Source organism: Gymnogyps californianus, chromosome 2 (genome assembly GCF_018139145.2).
Source record: "Gymnogyps californianus isolate 813 chromosome 2, ASM1813914v2, whole genome shotgun sequence".
Classification (NCBI taxonomy): Eukaryota; Metazoa; Chordata; class Aves; order Accipitriformes; family Cathartidae; genus Gymnogyps; species Gymnogyps californianus.
In genome coordinates this window covers 113,488,746-113,514,466 of record NC_059472.1, presented here as the reverse complement: position 1 = coordinate 113,514,466, position 25,721 = coordinate 113,488,746, and the positions used below count along the sequence as shown (strand labels likewise).

The window sequence follows — 25,721 nt, the reverse complement described above, 5'->3', positions numbered from 1 at the left end:
CTTTGAACAGTCTCAAGAGACAGTGTATTTTTTAAGATGTACATGACTTGGTTGAAGAATTATCCTTGTAACAATATAAAAACAGTTTTCTTCAACATAGTGCATTAAAAACACCAGTTACAGATTATTCTAGAATCTTCTACAACTCACTTTTGTAAAAAAAAAAAACACCAACAAAAAACACAAAAAACAACCAACAAACAAACAACAACAAAAAACCCCAAAACCCAACCAACCAAACAACAAAACCCTCCACATAATATAACAAAAACCTACCACTGGAATACCTAAAAAGCAGGGAAATGGTAAAATTCTACAGACTAGTACAATTCAAGTCTGATGAAAATCCAGACAAATGACTCAAGCTTAAATACATTCCAAATCTATTAAGTGCCTAAGAGGGACGTTTGTAGTGAGCACACAATAGAAAAAGCACCAACTGAAATTCTTATACTAATCCTGCTCTCTCTAATTATATCTTCCTTTAAATCAAGTATTATGTATAACATCCATAATATTAACTGATCTGATTTTTATTTCTATTGGCATTTAAAATAATTCTAACGGGAATTTGCAGACTGATGAAAGCAATATCAAAGTGAGGATATAGCTGAACAACAAAGACAAGGTAAGAGACAGAACAACTAAAATGAAGAAAATTAATAAGACACATAGTTCTAGAAGAATAGTTCGAAACAGTAGATGAATCAATTTCATTTTAATTCAAGGAAAGAATTTTAGGCAGAAAAACATCCTTATTTGTGAGACAGTACTCTGAAGTCTTAACCTGTTGTCAAGAGCTACATTATAGACATTTAAATCTTATTAAGGATTTGGACTTAGCATACTTACCTACTCCAAACAAATTATAATTTACTAAAAACACAAGGAAAAAAAGACAAATGCAAAACCCAGGGAAGTGCAAGGTAACATCTTGATATCTCTGACCGCAATATGTCATCTCCTGAACAATCAAGCTCTGTAGGGATCCTGATACAACAGATTTTTAAGGTATAAAAGACTAAAGAGTCTATGAACAACAACAAATAGAAGAGTACAGAAATGAATCAAGACTTATACAGGAAACTGTATGAGACCTCTTTACAGTATTTATTGAACTAGTCTGAGTATAGCAAAACAGATCTGTGCAGAGCTGTTTAACAATAACTATTCATGCTAGCAACTATTTTCAAGCTCCTTCAGAGCATCTAATTCAAATATTAATATCTCACATTTTGAGGTAGTAGATTGCAAATATCAGCTTTAGAAAAAATCCTTTGTGAATAAGTTTTTTTTAAAAAGTCTGTCACAGATACACTTGTCATTTCTGCAGAGCTGTTCTGTAATTGCCAGTGACAATAGAAACAGCAACTTTATCTGTTAAATGTAGAAATATTTATTTAATAGAAACTCCAGCAGCATAAACAACTCTCTACAAGACTTCTCCTTTTGAGTCCTGCTTGGTAAACATATGTTGATATCCTACGGCAGCTTCACCTGAGAGAAATCTATATGACAGATTCTTTCCTGAAAAGTACACTTGCCATTTAAACGTGTATTCTTTCTGCAGTATTTTTGTCCTCTGAAGCACATTTCACCAACCACTGAACACTTCTGCACTAAATATAAGACTAATAGTTTTTGGGGGATTCTATTCTATGGACATTTAACTTTAAATCAAGATTTGCCAAAACCTCCTTCTGTAATGTCTTCAGGTATGGAAGGAAAGCTGAAAATGCATATGGCTTACAAATCAAAACAGTGTTTTTAAAACTATCTTATAGAATATGCAGTATTTGTCTTTTAGGAATGGTGCTCCTAAACCAGTATTTTACCAAGGATCTTCTGGAAAAATCATAATGTAGAAGAGTAGCATTAAAGCGGCGGGTGTTTCAGGAATCTAGCAAATTGAGCATTACACTAAACAAAGGTTCTGAAAGCCACATTCCATCATGATGATGACCTCTATCATTCAAGATTTTAATATCTTTTTCAAGTCCAATTCCGAAGAAAGTCCTGCTCACAGAAACAAATTACGATTATTACCAGTTGTAGGGTTTCGTGTATTAATGAAACAACTGATAACACAATTAGAGAGTGTATCACCTGTAAGAAAGCAGAACTCCTCCAGGTGGGGATCATAGTCATAATATTTCTACAGCTGCCTAACTCTTCCATACTTTTGGGTTTAGTAATTTGCTCTCAGGAAAGTGCATGCTTCACCAAAACATGATATATCAGGATGACTATAGATGGTGAGTTTATTACCTCTTCCATTAAAATTTAATTAATCTCTGAGTATTGTAGCCAAATTTCCACATGGGCTACATCCTTTAGGATTGGATGTTCTTCATTGGCACAGAAAGACTTTCAAAATTAGGTTAGAATTAGGTCAGAAATAGACTAGAATTAGATCAGTAGTTTTCTTCTTGACAAGTAATGTTTCTATATTGCCCAACTCCTCTTTCAAATTGTCTCTTATCTCAAAATCGGAGCAATACAGAGTGTGTCCTAACACCTGTTTTTTTATTATTTTATTTCTGGACAATAGTGAAAATGATGAAGATCTTTAAGGCAGAGTGGGTGAAAGGCAGAGAAGAGGGCATGTTTTTCAACAGATAAATTCTAACTATCTAATTGTACAGTTACTCCTCTAGTAATGCTTGTTTGTTGTAATACAAATACATCCTGTCTGGAATCGTGACAGTTCACACACATCATAGGTTTCTGTAGAAGCCATTCCTGAATCCTGAAATTTTGAGGGGGTTTTTGTCATCTTAATTTTCTTTTTAACTTGACTTCTTACAACCATTGATCCCTTTCTGGGAAATGGTAAAAGAAACTCTTGTAGGCACTACATGAATGGAGTGGTTTGGCTTCTTTGTTGCCAGCTTCAGAGGTCTGTTGTTTTGCTTTTTAGCACTGAAATCATCTAACACTTCATCTTTCTTTTCCTCAAGAACTTTCCACCAGTTAGCTAGGAAAACTGAGGTGCTGTTTGGGTTTTGCGGATACTGTCAAAGCTGTCTGCAGCATGGAAACACATCAGGAGTCATGCATCTTGCTGAAGAATGCTATAAATCCAACAGTAGGTCTATCATACATGAGGTCTATAACTTCAATGAGATTCAGCAAGATAATTTTTGATACAGGGAAGAGGAATCAGACGTTATACTTAGTCTGGAGAAAAAAGTAGAGAAAACATACGCTAAAAAAAGCTTCTTGAGACATCTCACTGCATCTCAGTCCATATTTTATTTTCATATCAGTGATACACTTGGATAGGAACTTTTATTCTCTTACTACTACAATATCCTTTATTAGGTTACCAATTTAAGATGCTATGAAAGCCTGACAAATGAGTTTGTGTTTCCAAAAGCTGTGAAATACGGAACCACACCCACTCAAATATTTTAGCTCTGAAAAAAACACAGCTTGACAAAAAGTTTGTTTCCTATTTAAATTCTCACAGTACTTTAGATCTACTCACCACTAACTTTAAACTCAGCTCTGCTGCTTCAAATTGTGGAATTTCTATTCTCCCAAAATGCACAGGTGAGGACAATGAGGATAGTGGCAAACTAGACTTGCATGTTTACTTGGATAGCCAATTCTCAAGCTTATGCTAGAATTATTGTTTTTTTGCTTGAGACAGTAGCTTGGGCAAAGGATCATTAACTCCTCCATTGTTTGTATAGCCTTGTCTTACGACCTGTTTTACGTCTGGAGGTATCAAAACCATATTTTGGCTATATCAATCTCTCACTCCATTGAAAAAGCCAGGAGAAGATGGCGGAAATAAATTATGCAATCTTTATGTTCCTTTAATTTGAACTGGACTGTCCTAATATAAAGTGAATCTATCACCCCCTGTGCAGATATGAGACAATACTGGTATATCATTCTTAATCTAGGAATTAAGACAAAGCATCTTACCATTAACTAAAAGGAAAAACTTCCATCTGAAAAAATGGCTATTCTGAAAATGATGGTAAAAGAGCCAGTGAGTTTTTTTCTGGGATCTTTTAATAAGACGAAAGATTCACATGACATCTTCTCACTCTACCTAGCTATATCTTTGTAAATTCCAGTAGACAGATGATACAGCAACACAATGTGTGAACAATAGCTATAGGTTATCTAATAATGACCAAAAAATGCTACATTACAATTGCAATTTAGAACCAAGAACAACCATCAACAACTTCAGAACCAAAAGCAATAACACCACAACTGGTTCTGCCCCACCCTCCCAAGAACAAAGATTGGATGGTTTGGTGATTAGATCTTGATATACCCTCTCAGAAACATTTCTGACTGTCAGATCTGTGGGAAATGATGAATTTAGCTGCATATCATTAAGTCATATGTTCAATATAAACAGCGAGCTTCATAAAATTATTGGGAGTATCTCTATCTTATTTTCTCAGAAAATGCCATGATATATGGTCGGCTTTTTTTAATCAGATACTAACATAGCATTACAGTATTTAGAATAAAAGTATCATAGCTTTGAACTGATGTGAGAATCAGAAAATAAGCCCAACAGTAAATATGCAACTTTTCAGTCTATAGACCCTGTCCTATTATGTAATATAAAGGCCATACACTAATGATGCTGAAACTCATAAGTTTTTTCAGTATATAAGTAATGCCAGCGGAACTTTACAATCAATCATAGATCACATTGTATTTCTAAAACACTAGTACAATACTTTTCAATACCTAGCAAGAGTCTGCAGATCTTTCAATCAGGACACAATATCAATGGAATTCTTCACTGACAATCAGCTTCTTTAAAAGAAACAACCCAAAAGAAAGAGTCACTGATTATGTATATTGAGCGTTAAGACCTTTTGGTGAACAACATTGCCATAATCACTGTAATGCATCACTCTTGTCATTAAGCAGTTTAGATGACAACTGATCTGAACTCCTGGTATGCAGTTCATATTCAGTAATTACTACTACACTGAAATATTTTAGCTTCTCTTTGTACCTGAACTAGACAGATTACACTACCCTAACAAAGAGAAAGTTTAGAGGTCTCCATCACAATACTACATAGAGAAAGATGTCTGATAACAGCAGCTTATTTAATCTGTCAAACAAAGGGTAAGTCTCTTGGGACAACTGCAATACTTTCTAGGATATCCAAGTTAGTTTTAAAGGAGGCAATATAAGCTGGAGGCAAACTAATCACAGCAGAACACAGTTCTGCCTTGACTAATTCACACCAAAAAATAAGATCCTTGAGTAGGCTTCTGCTCACAACAGAGACAGCCCACTGAAGATTAACCTCAGTATCTCTAATACTGGCAGAATAAATAAGATGATAGCTCAAGTTAAATACAAAATTAATTCTCAAAACTTTTTTTTAAAATACATCTAACCAACAGATATGTCAGATTCTCCGCTAGCGTAAGGTTTATACCAAGGCTGAATGCTTGTTCTGAGCTTGATACAAGTTCCAGGGAATACAATTAAACAAGACAAGAGTACAATGATTCTTTCTGTCCTTAGAATTTATACAATTCATAATGCACATCAAAACCTGTTTCTGCATAATTTTTTTTAAACTAATTTTATGCCATCTGGAGGAAAAAGAGAAAGCTTTCTTTTTTGAAAAGCAGTACTATTACCAACCACCAGAAGTGAGCCTTTTAAAAAACCAAAAATCTTATGTCCCCTTCTTACCAGCCACCGCAAAAACTGTAAATAACAAAAAAATTTGAAAGTATAATTGGGCATAGCTTCTTCTGCTAGTCCCTTGAAGTGGGAAGCATCAGATAAAGATATATTATAGATTTTCATTAATACACAAAAGGTCTAAATGGACCACACTAAGCCTTTCTTTCTCAGACTAACAAAATATTGGCACTTTTCTGTTCTACCCACAGAATTCACTGTGAAGAATCACATGAATTCAGCTACAAATGAAGATCACTAGATAGTGGTGTAACTTGCCTCCAACTTGCTATGTTTGCCATAACCCACTGTCTTCTCAGTAAATAAAATTAACTGCAGGAAGAGAATGATTCACAAACATTTAAAGAAACTGTGATAGCGCTTAAAGTAGTGGTGAGACTACTACCTTGCTCTTCAAATTCCCTCTTTCCCCCAAATTACTTACCACAAACATTTGATCTTTTGTTTCTAGACATTATAAAATTGACAAGTAATCAATCAGTTTGAAACCCTGCTTTTAAGGGATCACAAATAAAAGTAAAGTAGAAATGGTTACACATCAATTTGCAGTAACTTAGTGGCTTTACAACCACATGTCCTTCTCTCCACCTACTCTAGTTGTCTCTGGTGTACTCTGGTCCTCTTGAAAGCAGGCTAGCAGGCAGAGCGCTGAGCAAAAGAGTTTAACTTCCATATCAAAACATAAAATCAAAGAAGGCTGGTACCTGAGCCATACTCTTACTTCTCTTATTCTCCAGCTGGGTCACATATACGTGCCTGAGCAAAGGACATTGACAGGATCCAGGCACTACTACTCCATTTTTAACCTCTCTCCCTCATACTGGAACTTCCCTGCCAAAGGAGGAGTGGGAATCTCATTCCTTCACCTTCATCTTTCCCTCACTTGACAATCTTATGTTGCCCTGAACCAAAACTAAACTTCAGGCTGAGGCTGACCTTTTTTACTGAAAAATTATGGTTTTTACCATGAAAAGCTTAAAGCTCCTTCCTTTTGTTTTGGTGACTAAAGGTTTAAAACCCACTAGCTTTTTTTTTTCCACTTCTACTGGACTTAAGTGCTTGACTGTCCTAGAGTAGTCTTTCTGAATGGTTCTGTTGCACGGCCTTGATTCAAACAGGAGGGGGACTTGCTTATTAGTTTTGATTTTTGAAAAAAGATAGTCAACATCATTTAATGTATTTTTCCCAGCTGGAAGAAAGGCAACAAATTTCATGTGCTTCTCCCTCTAAAACTACCTATTTTCAGCTGTATTATCCATCATCTTTCTAGAAAGAAGAAGGGGGGGGGGGGGGGCGGGGATAATGTATCTGCTATAAACTTGTCTGTTCACAGAAATAAAGAATACAACTGTATGGAAAACTGATTCCAAGTTACCAGTTGTCACTGCCCACTGCCTTGTGGTGGTTTTGGGTTTTTTGTTGGTTTGTTGGGTTTGGGGTTTTTTCTATTTTTAAGAAATTTAAAAGGTATTTACAAAATACCAAAAGATAATTTGTACTGGCCCATGGCAAACAATAAAATATAAAATATTTCAGTCTATTTTAAAATATTTCAGTCTGTTACACATTCGGAGCTTTGCATTTAAAAAGTGGTTAAAACAACAAGCAGAGTATAGAAAATATAAGAGACAAAAAAATAATTCCAGATGTATTTTACTGTGATTAAGACCTAGGTTGGATTATACTCTAACTAATTACAATAATTAGTGAAAAGTGACAATTTCCAATAAATTCTAAGAATCAGGGCTCATAAAAATTACTCTCACTGAAGATGTAATTATTAGCTCAAAGCTTCAAAAGTACTAAAGGTTAATGGAAAAATTCAAGAAGTTGGCTACTGTCAGTCTTAACAGAATTAAGTCTCTTGGAATTACAGAAATAACTTTATCTTTAATCTTGAGAACTTTCACTCAGTAAAGGATTCTTGCCACAAAAGGGTATTTTCTGCGTTACTCAAACTCTACAGTAAAACCCATCTGCTACCATGCATAAAACCTAGCAGGCTATCTAGTCTTTCCCAAATGACTAATCTTTTCTTTTTCTGGTGATTTACATTCAGATCATCTTCTTACAGAAAGCACAGACACTATTGATACTAACTCCTATGACTCTTACTAGGCACTTCATGATTTTCTTCTGACACCATCTCTTTTTAATCATTGCCTTAAAGTATATTTTTCTACTTTATCTAATCAACACTGTAAAGTAGTAAATTTAGAGTCACTAACTTAAGTTACACTACGTCATAGAGTCACTTAAAAATATGCATTTCACCCTCAGGCATTTTTTTCTTCCAAATTACAACTTCAATAAGAAATTAAGATCGAATACAGACATTTACTTGGTTGGTACAATTCCAAACATAAATAAAAGGAGATGAAAATGTACTTCCTCGATGCCAGTTTATAGCTGTTGCTATTAACTATAGTATCACAAATGTGACTATAACAAGAAAGGGATGATTCTGAGCAATGAAGCACCCGTATGTCATTATTTGGTAACATCATGAGAACTATGAAAGTATTTATTCTTCAGTAAAGTTATTATTGATGGCTATACCATCGAGGGCCCTCCATCAGTCCTAAAGTTAGAATATTAGTACTGACAGACATTTTTTCCCCTTTGTAATATCTTAAACAAAGAAAGCATTAATAGCTTACTGATCAGACATATGAGCCATCAGTCAATGCAGATGCCACACAACCATTATATCAAAACTATCCTGTGTAGCATGAACCCTTTGAACCCTTTCAATTAGCCTGGACCAATTCCCTCCTTTCCCCAAATTATTTCCTATTGTAAACATATGCTTTATCACAAACTCAGCATTTTTAAAATATCTTCTTCCATCCAGATAACTCAACCTGGTAAAGTATAATCACTAAAAAACACTCCTTAAAATGTTCCTTGCTTTTTTCATTTTTCAGACTTGATAGTACTTCAAATTGTTGTTACTCCCTGTTATAAGCTAATAACAAATACACTAGTCTTGCAGAACAGTCACCAACTCTCCTGAAACAAAATGAATTGCATAATAAAATCTCTGATACATCATTAGTATTATTATGGCAATCATGGATTCTTTCGTCTCCAAAAGCACTCTAAAATAGTTTTCTACCATATATTCCAACAAATAGCAAAACGTAGGACTCAAAACCAGTATACATTTTAAAGTATAGTTTGCATGGAGCTGTAACACTATGCTCTGAAATATTGACAATATATACTTCTATATTTTGAATATGGGTTTCATTTTAGTCCCACAGTAACAAAGTACATTGGACAAAACTGCACCTAACTTCCAGGAGAATAAGAAACTTTTATTCAGTTTTAGCACCACTTTCTCAACGGTTTCTTTAGCAGAAGGATTAGCTCATTTACCCCACTAGTCAAAAGCAGAGACATGAGAGATCTCATTCAATTTCTGGTGTTATACTTCTCACACTGTGCAGAATTCATGAAAGAATCACTGAAAAAGGGGAATGTCCTTGTACTTCCAATACTAAACAAGAGCAATCCTTTTAGTTTAATCAAAGCAATAAGCAATACTATTTAGGTGCTAGTTAGAAGTTTACTGCTGGAAATAAAATATGATGCCAAGTATCTGTTACTCCCAGAAAACATGCAAGTTTGCAGTATTACTTCTGCTATATCTTTGTAGACAAGAAAAACCAAATTTTACATTTCCTAGACAAAAGTTTGCAGCAACAGAAACCATTTAGCAGTCTGAGAAAAAATTGGTGACAACAGCAACACAAAACACCACTTTTGTATTTGCTAAATATCTAACTGAAGTGATTGCCAGGTCTAGAAAACAAGATGCAATCTGTTCTAAATAGAATGGCATGTATGAGAATAATGTTGATGTTACGGTCAGAGAAGCATTTCTTTTTACGGTAACAGTATATTCTAAACATTTCCATTTTATTTAAAAAAACACTTCCATAATTTAATGCTCACAAGGCAGAAAATGTTCCGGAGATGTAGACTGCATCCAAACTGTCTTCTAACACATTCCCTCCAAATAAAAATACAACAAACCCTTGTGCAGAATTGTTTTAAGAGTAAATAAAAATTCTTCAGAGTACTTTCTTTCACCAGCGTTCCACTCAACTGCTTGCAAGGAAACCTGAACGCTAGCTAGGAGCTTCTGTCTGTAAATATCATTGGTATGTCAGAAGATTTCCCCCTTCCCGGCCTAAACTTCTCCTTAAATTACATTCAGATTTCTGTGGTACCATAACAACTTCAATATGGCACGTATTTCAGTATTTTGTAAAGGTTTCAGTTCCATTTCCACCTCCAGTTATTGTTGGTTTACATTTTTCATCCTGGCTGCTCTGCAGGATGTACATCTTTACGATATTTATGTGAGGTCTTACAGCTGTAACATGGAATATTGTTAACTACTATATCAAAACCACATCGAGATATATACTGAAGTGATATCCTGTGTTATAGGATACACAACATGTTTTATCAAAACGTGTCAAAGCAATGCAATTCCTGATGGCAAAATAAAAGTGAGTCATGCAAAAAATGGTTGTTTGGGCTTTTATGAGATTCATATGAATTGTCTTTCAATTCCATTCATGGGACTGCATACTCAGTTGTGCAGCTTGATTTTTCAAGTTTAAATGAGGACAAAATCCAAAACAAATCCCAACAAAACTGTTTTGCTTTGCCTGCTATGGGTCAATATCATGTAAAATGCCAAAATACTTCCCTCCCCTCCCCAGGCAGAAATTGCAGATGATCCTAGATTCACTTGGAACCCAGCACAAGCTTCCTAAATGGCCACAAACCATTCTAAGTATTCCAGTATGTACCAAAATCTGGATTCACTGTACATTGCAAAAATCCTGTGCAGAGAATGAAAACTAAAATTAATGCATACTTAGATAATTCTTATTTTTTATTCTATAGCAGTCACTTGTGAAAGATTATGCAATATACTTTATAGTTCAGATACCTAAAAGACTGTTGAGACATGTTAATGTCAGAGTTTATTTCTCTTCTAACTGTGGCATGCTATCTTTAAGTACTTTATTCTAGAACCCAGTAAGAAGGCTGGACTTGAAACTAACTGGAGATTGACTCTAGTTGTTTTAAGTTTAGAACATTCCTTAATTCAACTAAAGCAGCGTTTAGCTGGGGACCTTAGGCAAGGATAGAATACAGCTTTATCTTTCTTTACAGACCATTCTCCAAATTTTGCACGCAATCTCACATAGTCACTAAATCAGAGCAGAATTTGCAAGATATCTACACAATGCAGGACTATCTAGAGCGTGGTTTGGAGAATACAAGTACATTATCTATTCACAGTGTTTTCTTTGTATAACTTTCAGCCATTATATAAACCAACATGCAAACACTGAAGAAAAAGTATGGCAAATGCTCAATAGATTAAATACACCGTATTACTGCGTGTACATGTCTATATTTTATAGTTCTATTGGTATGTGTGCATGTGAGTACACATGTATGTATATTATGTAGCATTTTTATTAGATTCTTCAAAAAATTGGGGCTATTCTGTTTGTGCTAACAAGGGGACAGAAGCTAAAACCAGATAAACTTATGTGAGACACTCCTAACTTGGCTTGATAAGGAAGGATTAAGCAGAAGTTACTGGGTATCACCCATATCTTCTAATGAAACATTCTATAATCTACTCCTACTTTCCCACTTTCCTGTGAAATCAATGTAGTTTGCATCAAACACCTACTTACTAAGGCTACTAAATCACTCCAAAGGACAGTCTTCAACAAAGTACATGGGGAAATACGTGAATTTAAGCGCTTAAAGCTCTGTCAATGAGCATTTGTCCAGCAGCTCTTACAGATTCTTACCAGCTCTTGCGTATCTTCCGCTAATGGCAAAAACGTAGCTTCCAGAATAGCAACTTGATCAGTGCTGAGCTTCTGCCACAGACTAATCAGCATAATCACCAGATGGGTGGCACTTTTCAACTTTGTGAATGCCTGGAACATGTTGGCTTGATTTTCTTCTGCTGCATCTGCTAGAGCTATTACCTGCAAAAATTACAAACGTCTGTTAAGTATGATTTTACCATCCATGAACACTCAACACTGAAATTACCTTTGGCACACTCTTGTTTTCCTTTAGAAGATCCTGAGGAATTCTGTTTTCCATAAACACAAACCACAGAGTATTAAATGAGTTATCATTTATCTAGATTTTTCTTTTGCATACCCAAGGCAATTTCAAGTCCATATGGCAACAGGATTAATCTATCTAGTACAATCAGTGTAGAAAGGATTCTGTTTAGAGCATATTCTTAAGGCATTCCTGAAATGGATCCCTATCATATCACATAATACATGGTAACAAAGTAACTTTCAGATTTATACCACACAAGACACTAATCCCTATATGACCAGCAAGCCTACCGTATTAATCAAAACCAATACATTGATTTTATGCAATTAAAAATGTAGTATATAATTATTTCCACATGAACATAACTGCCATCTGTTATTTTATTAACTCTCAGGTCTCTCCATGTTTTGCACTAGTGGCTTCAGCTTTTATGCCAAAATGTAAACATTATGGATCATGTATATGAAGGCAATACCGCTTTAACTGCCAGACATTATGAAAGAATTTTCAAAATAAAATAAAATGGCAGATTCACTTCTAAGATCGTAAGATAGTTTTGCTGAGTACTTCAAGATGGGGAAAAACAGAAGGGCTATTATAGGATATTTTACTCCTTTCAGAAATAACTTGTCATTGTATATAATATTGTCCACTCACAGCATTACAAAAATTGGTATTTTGAAAAATATTGCTATAAATGCCTTCTTTCTTGAAATACAATGTTTAGAAATTTTCCATCACTGGTGAAGAGTGAAGATGAGAGTGATTTCAATATGCAATTGCTATCATTTCAATATGACAACAAGAGATTTTCCATGGTATTTGTACTGAATTCCTTCAACTAAAAGAAAGGAACAAAGGTTAGGGGTTTATCCTGGGGGAGCACAACTTACAAGACCTCTTCTCATGAATGCCACTACATCTTCATGTTGCCTGAATAATACTTGGCTTACAGCACCGCTGATTATCTTCATTGTCATTTAAATCAACACAAAGCACCTCCCTCAACCACCTTTTCCTTCTGTTTATTTATCTGCAAAATGGGGTAATAGGTGCTTGACTGGAGTTGTGAAAAGCCTCACAGAAACGCAGTTAAAGTGTAATTAGTATTACAACACAATTTACAAAGCAAAACTTGCAGAGCTTGATCCACTAACATTTGGCAACAGCAGGAAAACAAAAAAACTATACGATGCATCTTCAGCCGGGAAACAAAGCCAACCAGCTGTTAGCATTTGATGGAGAAAAACTATTTTTAATCTGCAACACTGGCATTAGAGATGTGTGTGTGTTCCCTCCAAGCTCCCATGTGACGGGGAAGATAAAGAAAACAGAATTTCAGGGAACCATAAATACGAAACATTTCAAACAAAACGTGTTGATAGCTTTTGTTTTATATTTTAAAATGTAGTGTTTCCAAATAAAATGGAGAACCCACAGGACACTCATGAGTCCAAACACTACATAAATCAGAGCCAAGTAACAAAACAAACAAAAAAAAGCCCAGCTAACCGTGCGAAGCAGAAGTGAGAAATTAATCCCAAATACTGAAAACCAGCATGACAGACTGGTTAGCGGAGAGTAACAGTATCACAGACGTGTCACCTGATGTAATTGTGCCCACATTCAGTTTGCTCAGACCAAAGCCCTGATGTTCTTCGTACCTCTTGTTCTACACAAGGTGGAGTTCCATATTGCAGTTACTTTTCAACAGAGTTATGGGTGACAAAGCTACACGAAAAACACAACACTACGTAGTACCGTACATCAGTCGCATCTGACCACTGTAACCAGTAATTTTATGCACTATACAGCTTCATCTTTCTGAGGAGACAAGCAACAACAGTAAAGTTCTCCTCAGTCTAACAGGGGCCTTCAAATATCTAATCACCTTTCCTGTCCAATATGCATTTGAGAATTTTGGGAAGAAAAATAGGCTAAGATGAATTTAACACGCTGATGACATTCATCAGTATGCTTCCTATAATATCATTACTGGATGGGATAGTGCAATGGATAAATTCTGAATTCCTGGAATTTGGAATAAAGGCAAGCTAGCTGTATCCTATTATGGATAATGCTCAGCTAATATCATTTTTGCCAAAGAAGCAGGCAAATACAGTTGCACTTGTGTGACAACTACCTGAACCCCACTTAGACAACAAAGGTGAAGGACACTTTCTAGACTGAGTCATTAATGAATTCCTAGGTGGTCTCTCACTGTGCTATATTTCAGCTGACACTGTACTGTATACCTCAGAAGCATAAATCGCATGAAGAGAAGTAACTGACATGGCCTTTTACCTTAAGGATCCTTCATTTCACAATTTGCTTTCTTTCTGTTTTATAACCATCAACAAAGGAGATGCTCGCCTTTTCATAGGCTATAGATGTAAAACAAATATCCCAGGACTCCCAAACCATACCTAATGTAGCAAGCCTATAAGCTATTTTGAAAAGTAGCTTCATAAAAAACCCTAAAAAGTACAACTGTTAAAAAAGTTTGCCTTTGGCACAAAATTCTACAGTTCTAATGCACAATATTACAAGACAAATATTATACCAGTGACAGGCCTAAGTTTCTAAAGGAGAGGTGCCGTCTTGGAGTGTTGCAGGTCACTGAACCATATACCAATTAAATCTTTACATGACTGCATATATACAAGTTCTACTTTACACTTGCAGAGAAACCAAAGATGGAAAAAAACATTTCTAAGTACTAATTATTCTGTTAATAGATGAAGACATGACCTAAAACAGCTTTCTGAGATCTGGAATATGCAGGATAATACAATATGAATTACCATACGATAATGTAGGCATACACAGTCATTGTGGTTTTAAAAAAGCCTATACCACAGACAGAAAAAAGGTTGTCAAAACAGCACCCTTTGAGATATGCTGAGAACTGAAAACCAAAGCAACACAGAAAGCAGCTGGAAGGGACTGAAGATACTTTGACAATAAGTGGTTCCACAGTAAATACTTAATATGAAGGGAAAGAAAGAAATCTTTCCTCACAGAGCAAAATTACTCTAAACATCTCCCAGGACATCAGCTACAAATTTTAGAAGTGTTCTGGGGTTCTTCATTCAAACACTTACAGAATTTAAGGATGACTAAGTTCTAAAAACATGACATTCACATTTTTAATTATTTTATTTTCACCTGAACATTATCTCTAATTGTAATTTACCATAGTTGAGGGAAATAAAGAATCTATACCCTTTGCAAACTGAGATCCTAGTCTCTTCAGACTCAGTCATGGTTTCTCCATAATTTCCCAACTATATCTTCAGTTCTAACAGTAGCTGTTCAATCTGTTTAGTTAAGATCTATTTTATCATCTTTCTAAACAGATACAAAACTTTAAAAAAGGAAATCTCTCCCTGTCTCACTTTTTCACAGGGTAGGTGGAAAAATATATTGCAACTGGAAGTCCCAAGTGTAGCTCAAATGCAAAGATTTTAGACCAACTGGAAACTATCAAGTAAAAAGTCCATCTATATTGCATAAGGCCTATTATTGCCTATTTAACATTTTTTTCTTTCTCCTTCTTTAATATCACAAAGCTTTCAAACAAAGAAAACTAAAAATAAGTTTTTCAAACTTGCTTTCTAAAAGCAATGGAAGAAAGGGAAGAGGCTCATGCAGGAAAGATTTAAGAGGTACTGGAATGGGTTGAAAGTACAGTATTGAATATATATTTTTACAACTGATCAAAACTTGCTTTTCATTTACATCCTTTTTTAAATTATTCGGACCAAATTCTTGCTCTGTTCCAATACACCTACCTACAGCAAAGTACAGGCCAGTTAAGTTACTAATGAAAGCATGTTGTAAAAAGAAAAGAAAGAAAGAAGAACTATTCTCCAAATTAAGATCATATTTAAGATTTTTTTACTAAATTTCATATTCACAGTTGCGAAGGCAGACGTGAAATCCAGAAGTATTTTTATAATCTTGAGAACTTCACCCCTCAACGCTATTACCAGAATTTGACTGCAATGATTTCCAAGCATAGAGCATTTCTCATGTTTTCAGCCTTAAGTGTTCAAGCAAAAAGATTTCTCTCCATGCTTATTTCATTGCTAAGTAGACCTTATAAGATGTCAAGCATTTGAAAACCGTAAACTAATGGTGAATCAAGTTTTAAAAACAATCAGATTTCTCCATTATCAGTGCTTACTTAGAGATATTTTTTAGGGCATTGTTTAACATTCAGCAATAACTTCAAAATTACTAATTCCTCTTGAAAAAGGCTTGCAACATACCCACTCTTGTATATTCAGACAAATTCCTTGGGGCAATAATGAACATCACTCTCCCAGGCTTATTCCAATAATACAAAAAAAATACAAATACAGTTCCAAAAATACAAAATGCCTTCTTATTAGCTGGCTAGGAAGTTGAAGAAAACTTTGAAAAAGTAAAGGGCAAGAAATGAGTATGAAGTTCCAAGGAGCTTTCTTTTGAGTTGGTAGTATATTTTCTTGGAGTCCCTAACACCATTGGGACTGAAGACTCTCACGGGTTTTATGCCATATTCTAAAATGGAGAACAGGAAATGTGACTGACAACTTGTTTTTCTTTTTTTAAAACAGCCAAGAAAAACATTAACTGTCGACCACTGGTGAAACTTTAGCCAACTAGTCTTATTCCACCTAGTTCTATCACACTCGGTTCAGCTTCTAGTAAATTTGAACTATCTTCATTTTTAGCAGAAATCGAGTTTGAAGAGAGCAGAATTTTGGCATTTAAGGTATACAGAATCTCTTTACATTTCATCCATAGCACTTAGGAGCAAGTCTTCTATGCAAAATTTGTTAAAATATGAAAAATAACATCAGAAACATAATTATTCTGAAATGGACACAGGGATGATGAATTATCAAGACTATTACGTACTCCACAGTAAATTAATCCATAATCAAAGCCTTTATACCTGGTTTCAAAAGAGCCGTTCTGTACACAGTTATACAAGCAAAAACAGAGATCACGAGCTCACACGTCTCTTCTGGCAATCATTCTTATGGAACAATTTATTGCAAGGTAGTTAATTGATCCGACCCCTTCCAACTAGTTTTAAACAAAATTAGATCTTCATAAAGCAGGGTTTTAATGCCTATAAGTTAGAAAAAAATAGAGCGCTGAGAAACGCTAGGATTACTGCTTGTTCTTTCCTATTGCAACAGGACATTTACTACGACTCTATTTCACCCTTTCCTACATTCATTCATTTAAGAGAAGGAAATACAACTCAGTTATTAAATCTGTAACAAGATCTAACAGAATATTTTGTTGTGGTTTCAAGAAGTCTCTATCATATATCCTAGTTCACATAGAACATGTAAGCATTTAAAGTCAAATATTCTTTTCCTTACAAGCCCCTTCGTTTACCTTGCACACATGGCATGCAGCCACATAGAAAAGCTAAGACGCTAGCAAAGCAAACCTTTAAAACAGGTAAGACAACATAAGTGATAATATCAATTTAATGAATAAAATCCTGAATATCCCTTATTCTGGGAGTAAACTTTTTTTTTAATGGGCAATTCTCAAAGTAGTTTACAAAGTAACAAAACAGTGATTAGCAGCCTGATGCCCTGTGCAGACCATCTCACTCAACAACCATTGTGCACACAGCTTTTGACAGGTGACTAAAGCTTTATGGAATGCAGGCAAAGATATCCATGTCAGAGAGCGATCTTTATCAAACACTCCGTCACCAGAAAGAACCACCATGTCATTCCCACAAGGGAGCACTTCTAAACGCTGTGCTCCCACAGCGCTGCAATGGGTACGTGAGAGCACACGTTGGGATTAAGTACCTCAGGCCACAATTATCTGACCCTTGTAAGAATGCCTCGGCTAGTGCTAACCATGACCTTAGTTTTCAAAATTGTGGCACAGGCCCACCATGATGACAACAAAGCATCAATTCACTAGACACCAAATACTCAACTTTCAAATGAAGCTCAACATGACCTCAATCTGAGAAGACAGCAGAGAGAAAAGACATTGCAGCATGATGACCCATGCTTTATCTGGATGCACCCAGCTACCTCCTGAAATTCTATTGCCTCACCTGATGAACGTGAAATTATTGATCATCACAAGTAATCACTATAGCAATCTGTGCCTCTGGAAACTAGAACAGCCAGATTAAGGAAATACTCAAGGTTGCAAGGGAAGTTGTGTGGTTTTGTTTTCTTCTATGTTATTTCCATGACAGAATTATCATTAACAGCTCTACTGTACCTTTCTAAATTGGAATTTGTCATGAAGCAGTATTGTCTACAAGCACAACACAGGTTACAGGTTAAGATGGCAGTCAACTCAAACACTCTATAAGAGCCAAATGCATGTATTGTTTAAATTCAGAATCCTCTTTCGAGACTTCACATATATCAAAGCTGTGTCTTACCTCCACAAACCAAAATGATAGTGGATTATTATCACCGAGAGTCACACTGCATCATTTATTTTATTTCGTTTTAAGAACTAGTGACAATGATGTTAATAAGAACATATTTTGGGATAAAGTAACTATCATTTCAGCTATACGGAGACATACTAGTATGAATATGGTCAGTTGAAAAGGACAGAGATCTCTACCCTTTTCATTTTTCCTCTTTAGAAAACTCAATAAGAAAACAGGCTATTACTTTGTCTTCACAAGACTCTCTTCCCCCAGCTTTTATCTATACCACTATAACTAGAAATTTTTTTGAAAATTACTGCAAAATATTTAGTGGGTTCAGAACCCCGGGCACCTGAGTGTGTTATCCAAAAGTACTTGATTGTTAATACATTTAAACTCAAATTAAAACCCTGATAGCTCAATGTCACCCTGTTTCGTAGGAAATTTTATTTTGTTTAGACTAAGTATTTAAACAAGCTATGTCAGTAAAATCCAAGCACGAAGACCATCTGGTTAGCTCTACTTTAAATGGGTATGATCTAATTAAAGGAAGCAGATTCATATTCCTGTAAGCCTAAACATGCAGCTCTTCAATGCATAAATCAATTTTGAAAATTTTTCTGTCTGAGCAATACGAATGTAGTGGCAAAAACCTGCTTGTTTGCATCGCTGTTGCCAGTTTACTGGTTTTATTTAAACACATCTTAGTGTTTTATACTGCTGCCTATCGTTATCTGAGCTTTCTTGTTTAAATCCATGGTAACAGAAAAGAAAAATTCCTGTTGTCTCTGGTGTTCCATCTGTGGTAAGGATTACAGTTAAGATTATTTTAACTTGATTAATATACTTTTCTCTATTTGCTTGTTTGTTTTTTTTTAAAGGGGTTTAGCATTTTTGAGAAGCCAGATAAATTAATATGGTCAATAGGAATAATACACAGAAGAAAATTATTTAAATACTTGACACTTGACCGCCTCTTGATAGCCTATCCACAAGTAAATATTGCAGCCAGTTTTGCATGTGAGTAACTGCTTGTTATTTGGTACAACTATTAAATACCAAGATGGGGCAAAAAAAATTTTTCTTGAAGGAAGGCTGCAAACATATTCCAAAATACATATGATACTTTCCAATACATTTAGAAGCAAGTTCTACATTGTAAAATCCAAATTTAAAAGCAGAGTTATAAAATTAGTAGCTTATCTGAGTGAAATAACATCTGTTACAAATTACACAAAACCCAAGAAGCCAGTGAGTTACAATGAATCCTTTACTTACTCCTTCAGAAGTTCCATTTAAGCATAGGGATGTGCTAAATAACACACAGATATGTCACAGAATCTCTGATAGTCAATGAATATTAAAGACATAGTTTCACTGTGAAGCTGTGGTTGAATTGGCAGAAATGTATAAAAAAATACAGCCAAACATTAGCTAAGTGGACAGAGAGGTGGAGAGCTTGGTTTCTATTACCAAATATATGGTACTATGTAATGATGATGAAAAAAATTTTACAACAAAGGAACAAATTTTGAACAGTGAAGTTGTATGCTTTGTATATTAAAATAATTGTGAACCTAAACAAACAGTTTAAAAAACTAACAAGGGCCTTGTCCTGCAAATTTCTAATTGTATTTCACTCCAATAGGATCTATGGATGGCCAGGAAATGGAGAGACCCATTAGATCCTACTTCTGCAAAAATTTATGTACAGTGAAGCTCAATGAGTAAAATCAAGGATTTGCTAACTCCAGTGGGAACGTTGCATTGATTCAGCAAAGGCAGGATTTCATCCTGTTAAGGACCACTACTCTCAGTGTCATCAGTCATATGCACCTAGTGGGGAAAAAAGCATTTGCAGCATGTTAGATATCAGGTGATGAGTGTAGTTTTAGAAATCTAGAATAAATGCACAAATCAAGGTCCTGCACATGGGTTGGGACAATCCCAAGCACAAATACAGGCTGGGCGATGAGTGGATTGAGAGCAGCCCTGCGGAGAAGGACTTGGGGGTATTAGTGGATGAAAAACTGAATATGAGCCAGCAATGTGCGCTTGCAGCCCAGAAGGACAATTGCATCCTGAGCTGCACCAAAATAAGTGTGGCCAGCAGGTCAAGGGAGGCGATTCTCCCCCTCTACTCCGCTCTCGTGAGAACCCACCTGGAGTACTGCATTCAGCTCTGGGGCCCCCAACAGAAGGACATGGACCTGCTCGAGCACGTCCAGAGGAGGGCTGCGAAGATGTTCAGAGGGCTGGAGCACCTCTTCTACGAAGACAGGCTGAGAGAGTTGGGGTTGTTCAGCCTGGAGAAGAGAAGGCTCCGGAGAGACCTTATATCAGCCTTCCAGTACTTAAAGGGGGTCTACAAGAAAGATGGGGAGGGACTCTTTATCAGGGAGTGTAGTGACAGGACGAGGGGTAATGGCTTTAAACTGAAAGAGGGTAGATTTAGATTAGATATTAGGAAGAAATTCTTTACTGTGAGGGTGGTGAGGCACTGGAACAGGTTGCCCAGAGAGGTTGTGGATATCCCCTCCCTGGAAGCGTTCAAGGCCAGGCTGGATGGGGCTTTGAGCAACCTGGTCTAGTGGAAGGTGTCCCTGCCCATGGCAGGGGGGTTGGAACTAGGTGATCTTTAAGGTCCCTTCCAAGCCAAACCATTCTATGATTCTATGATCACTGCTTTACAGAAAGTACACGGTAAAAAACATCTCCTAAATCAGGCTCATCTCATATTTATATTTTATTATAATAATGAAAAACAATAAACATTTTGACAAACACATCTTAAAAAGGTTAATAAAAACAAATCCAACTAACACATAATATAGATATTTTTCTACCTGTATAGATGAACACAAAGCCATTCCAGCAAATTCTATTCCAATACCTTTAAGAATAAATGTATCCATATCAAACAAATCAGCAAGCCAGTCAAAACAGTGACGTTCTAAGCTAAATTCCAAGCCATTAAACTTGGCCACCCAATCCCACTTGCGATTTTCGCACTTCTGCTTTATACTGAACCATCTGAGGAAATTTCCAGAACTCCCCATTCAGGTTGAACTAGCATATAATTTTAAGTGATTAGAAAACATTATGATTGCTAACACAGTGTATGGGAGTAACAGTAAGACTCAGAATGATTAAATTAAAATAATACACTCTGGAAACAAATTGTAAAGATAGCAATCAAAGAAAATGGATGGCAGGCTAATTAGAAGCTCAAACTTAACTACAACACTAATTTCAGGACATCTCATTAAAATTACTTTTCTATTTTGAGACACTTTATAGAATTTTGCTATTATCAGTAAAATCTTGAGAACATGTGCCAGTACATTTGGAAATAAAATAGGCTTCTCAAGTCAAAGTGCAAAGGTTGCAAAACATATGAATTGCTTGCTTGAATACCTTGTCTTTGAATTACAAGTTTTCCATAATTTCTTCTATTTTTTGTTCTGAAAGAGACATAACCATTTCAAAACAAGGGAACATCATGATGAAATGCAGGTTTTATAAAACTCAATCAAAAACACCGTCTATATAAAACTTGAAGAGAATTCAGCAAAGAGACTGGAGTTCACAAGGTTTTACTGGATGTACTAGTAAAAAAAGAAAGATGGTTTCAAAAGAGTCATTTAGTGAAAGTAAAAATTCATTGTTCATGCAAGGTGCCACAACAGTAAATTTCAGACCAAGCAGACTCTTGCTTTCCTCCACAGATGAAGTGCAGCACAGACCACAATAATGCTTGCTCCACAACAATATCCAGCAAATAATCTTTACTAACTTGAGCTGCATCCTGCTTCATATGATATTCCACTTCTATGCCAACAGTTATTGCCATACAGGTACGATAATTTTCAGTGACACAGAATTCATTTTATGAGAGCAAGACAAGTATTGATAGACCAAAAATATCCTACTGCCGAGTCACACAGCAGGTAGACTTAACCTAATAATGAAGCAGCAAAGAGCTTATCATATCACTGCCTGGGACCCTCCACCTATAGAAAAAGAAAGAAAACAGAAAAGGAACCAAATGAAGTAACATTACAGTGTATTCAATGGCAACTCTTCAGGTGGTGATCAAAAGAACACATATTTTTAGGTCACTGAATTCGTTGTGCTGCAGATAATGGCCAATGATACTCATTCTTCTGCACACCTGGAACTGCACCTTCTAACTCTCTTCTCTCAAACTGACAAATTAAGAAAATTCCCACCTGAAATGCCCTGCTAATTCAGAAGCACAAAGCCCACAGGAACAGAATCAGGTGCAGTTTTCTTTACATGCATACCTGCCCTGGCCACACAATAAACTCAGGCAGTGCATTCTGCCAGTAAAACCTAGGAGTTAGAACTTAAGCAGAAATAAAAAAATAAAACCAAAATAAGCAAATGTTCATCGCCCAAACTGGTTCATCTTATGTTCAAAATAAGATGAGCTGCAAAACTAGTAATTATTTTAGTGTGGAAAAATTATTTTATCACAGGATTATTCTGATGAAGTATTTATGTCTCACCATAGGCTATGGATTGGTGTCCAATAAAGCAAATGCCAACATTATATATGCATGTACATAATCACAGGATTAGGGCTTTAATCATAACTTTCTATGTTGTTCTCCTGCTGCACTTTTAAATATATCTGAAGCTATATGGCTTTCTAACATTCATTTCAAAATACATTATTTAATGATGCACTTATAATCTCTTAGACTTTGAGAAATGTCATGAAAAAACAGTTCAAAATCGGTAGCATAGGCAAAAGTCCTTCACCCATGTCTTTGGAAATATGACTTTTCCCTACTTTCAGTAGCGCAACTGCTAACTCCACTCATATCCCACATTGCTGCTGTTTTTAAAATAAATTAAAAGATAGAAGAGCTAACAAACAGATTAAAGAAACTCCTTCCAATATGTTTAGCACCAATTCTCTACTGAAAGAACAGCTGTGTGGCAAACTTGCCAATTTTTGAGATAAACACATTTTTGACCTAGCCTCACTACCTATGTACCCTGGTATGCTGACAGAAAAGCAAGACAGTTCAGGCCACCTGGAGTTAAAGGGGGAACAATCTCTCACCTTCAAAAAGGCTTCGGAGGCACACTCAAAAAGATTCAAAGTTCAATTCAACTCTACTTCCTAGAAGAAAGCCATTTTCTCCATGAAGGAAAAAATTGTTAAACAGCCTACCATCAAATGCACAAGAATTAATGCATTTATATTGCAGCCTTCCATGCAAACATCTCATTCCTCGACTTCTCCTTCATTCTAACAGGCAGCTGAGTCTATGGAGGAGATGAGACAAGATGTGTAAGGTCTTAATTTTAAGTCCTGCTGACCTAGACTAAGATTCCCACTGGGGCTGCTAGAAGTAGGGGAGCAGAGGAAAGAGATAGCAAGCATCAGCTACGCTTCAGTGTCTGGAATGTGATAATTAACCTTGTAACTTTCTCTGTTTAAATCTAGAAAAATCTCCTCATTGTCTGAGCAGAAGTTTATGGATAGTTCTACTGCATAATATTTGGATTAACAAATAGTATCCTCAATTATGTAGAGCAGGCAAGAGCTCGGTTTTCAATGCTAATATATAACCACATGCAAACACACCCCACTAAATTAGTAACAAATGCTCTTACTGATTTTGACTGAGATAGGCTTTCTGATAAGAAAAGATTTTCCTTTCAAAAAAAGCTCAATTTAAACACTTGTCTTGTTCCCCTGATGTAATACAGCTGAAGTTCATGCCCTGGTTCAGTCAAATCTAATAGCTTTAACTTAGTTTCAACCATTACTGGTCATAACAAGATGTATTCAAAAGGGTATTTATGTTTGCTTTATTCTATTGCATCAAAGTTAGGAAAACACATCTGGGTAGCGTACATTCTAGTCACACTGCAGACCAAAAATCCAGATAAACGTTTTGTCTAGAGGGATGACTAAATAAGTTGGCCAAATATCAGAACAAATTCACTTTGATGTTTCAAGTTGGTGGAGCTCAGAAACATGACCTAAATTATACAGTTATATCCTCTGAAAGAGTAGTAACCATCTCTTCCTTTAGCATCTGCTGGGGAAAAAAACAAAACAAAACAAAAAGCACTCTTTATGAATGATGGTGGAATTTAACATGAATAAAATGGTAGGGACCTAAGGAAAAGCAATTGTCTACTTTCACTCATATTCATGAATAGTTCATATTCATATCTTTTTCAGGACCATCTCCAGTGCTTGCCTCCACTGTTACCAAAAATGCCTTGGAGTCTGCTCAGGAGCCCATAGAGAAGGATGGCATTTGAGATTCACATTGCAGGTGCACACGGCTGAACTCAGACTGCATCAACAGGTTCTACGTAAGCAATTCCCTCAGAGTGATGCTGAGCCGCTTGTCAAAAATTAATGATGAAAATATATAAAAATAGATAAAACCTCATATCAGGTGTAGAACTAACTTACTGAGCTCCATCAATCATGTCAGAAAGTAGACAGCTGGCATGTTGTTAAATGATAGGACTGGAGAGAATTACTGAGCACCATTCCTGTGGGAAGAAGTACTAAAGAAAACCCGCTGTGCAATGAGAATATGAACCAAACATTATGTTTTTTTCTAAATGCAAGATTCCTCAGGGAAAATATAAAAGAAAAATCATTTCCCAAAGGAAATAACTCCATTGCAAAGCTTACCACTAAAGGAACTGGAGGAAGAAATGTCTGCTACCCTCACGGAGCAAAGAAACTATGAAGAACCAGGAAGATATGTAGCCTTGCTTTCTTTTGGAGCAAATACAAGAACATAGCTGTTTAAAGCAGAGTGAGATCCACAAAGACAAATTCTAAGATGAGGTGGCTAGTTTCCTTAATTTCCTCTATAAACTGTGGAGGGACCATTGCCTTTTTTTTTTTTAACCATAGAAGGTATCTAACTTTTAGTGCCTTTGACTCCAGAAGACCCTTCTTTCTGTCCATTGACTACAGAGGAAATCTAATTTCTTGAGATGAAAACTGCTTTTGTGAATCTCGCTCACCCACAGCATAACAAAGCAAATCCTACCTATTCAAGAGATATGCATAGATGATCTCTAGCAGTAAATACTGTAATAAAACATACAAGAAATAGTATCAAAGCACAATTTAGTCTCATTAGAGTCAATCCTCATTATCAATAAATGCCTTTCCCTTAACTTTATTGAAATAAGCAACTGAATAACAGACTTCAAGCAAGATGTTGCTATATGCTTAAGTACTCCAGTATAGATGTATTCTCGTGCCTCACCATACTGTACATCAGGACCCCCTTAAAATTTCTCCCTCCTCTATACAGTTTATCTTCTTCCTTAAAAACTGCTATAAAAGTTGGAGGACATTACACTGTCAGCTATCCTTAATACAGCATTTGTAAACATGAGTTAGTCATCAGCCCTTAAGTACTAATGACACAGGCTAAGAGTA

At 35.8% G+C, this 25,721-nt stretch overlaps 2 protein-coding genes across 5 annotated transcripts in view; one reads left to right on the top strand and one right to left on the bottom strand.

Moving 5' to 3' along the window:
* Positions 1-25,721, top strand: part of LSM5 (LSM5 homolog, U6 small nuclear RNA and mRNA degradation associated) — a 756,742-nt gene that overhangs the window by 426,499 nt on the left and 304,522 nt on the right. The window lies entirely within an intron of this gene.
* The window catches only part of BBS9 (Bardet-Biedl syndrome 9), a 308,542-nt gene that overhangs the window by 158,331 nt on the left and 124,490 nt on the right, over positions 1-25,721 (bottom strand). For all 4 annotated transcript variants that reach the window (XM_050915804.1, XM_050915803.1, XM_050915806.1 and 1 more), the window contains one exon: positions 11,565-11,747. In XM_050915804.1, coding sequence (XP_050771761.1) covers positions 11,565-11,747 — 183 coding nt within the window. The remainder of the gene's footprint in view (positions 1-11,564; positions 11,748-25,721) is intronic.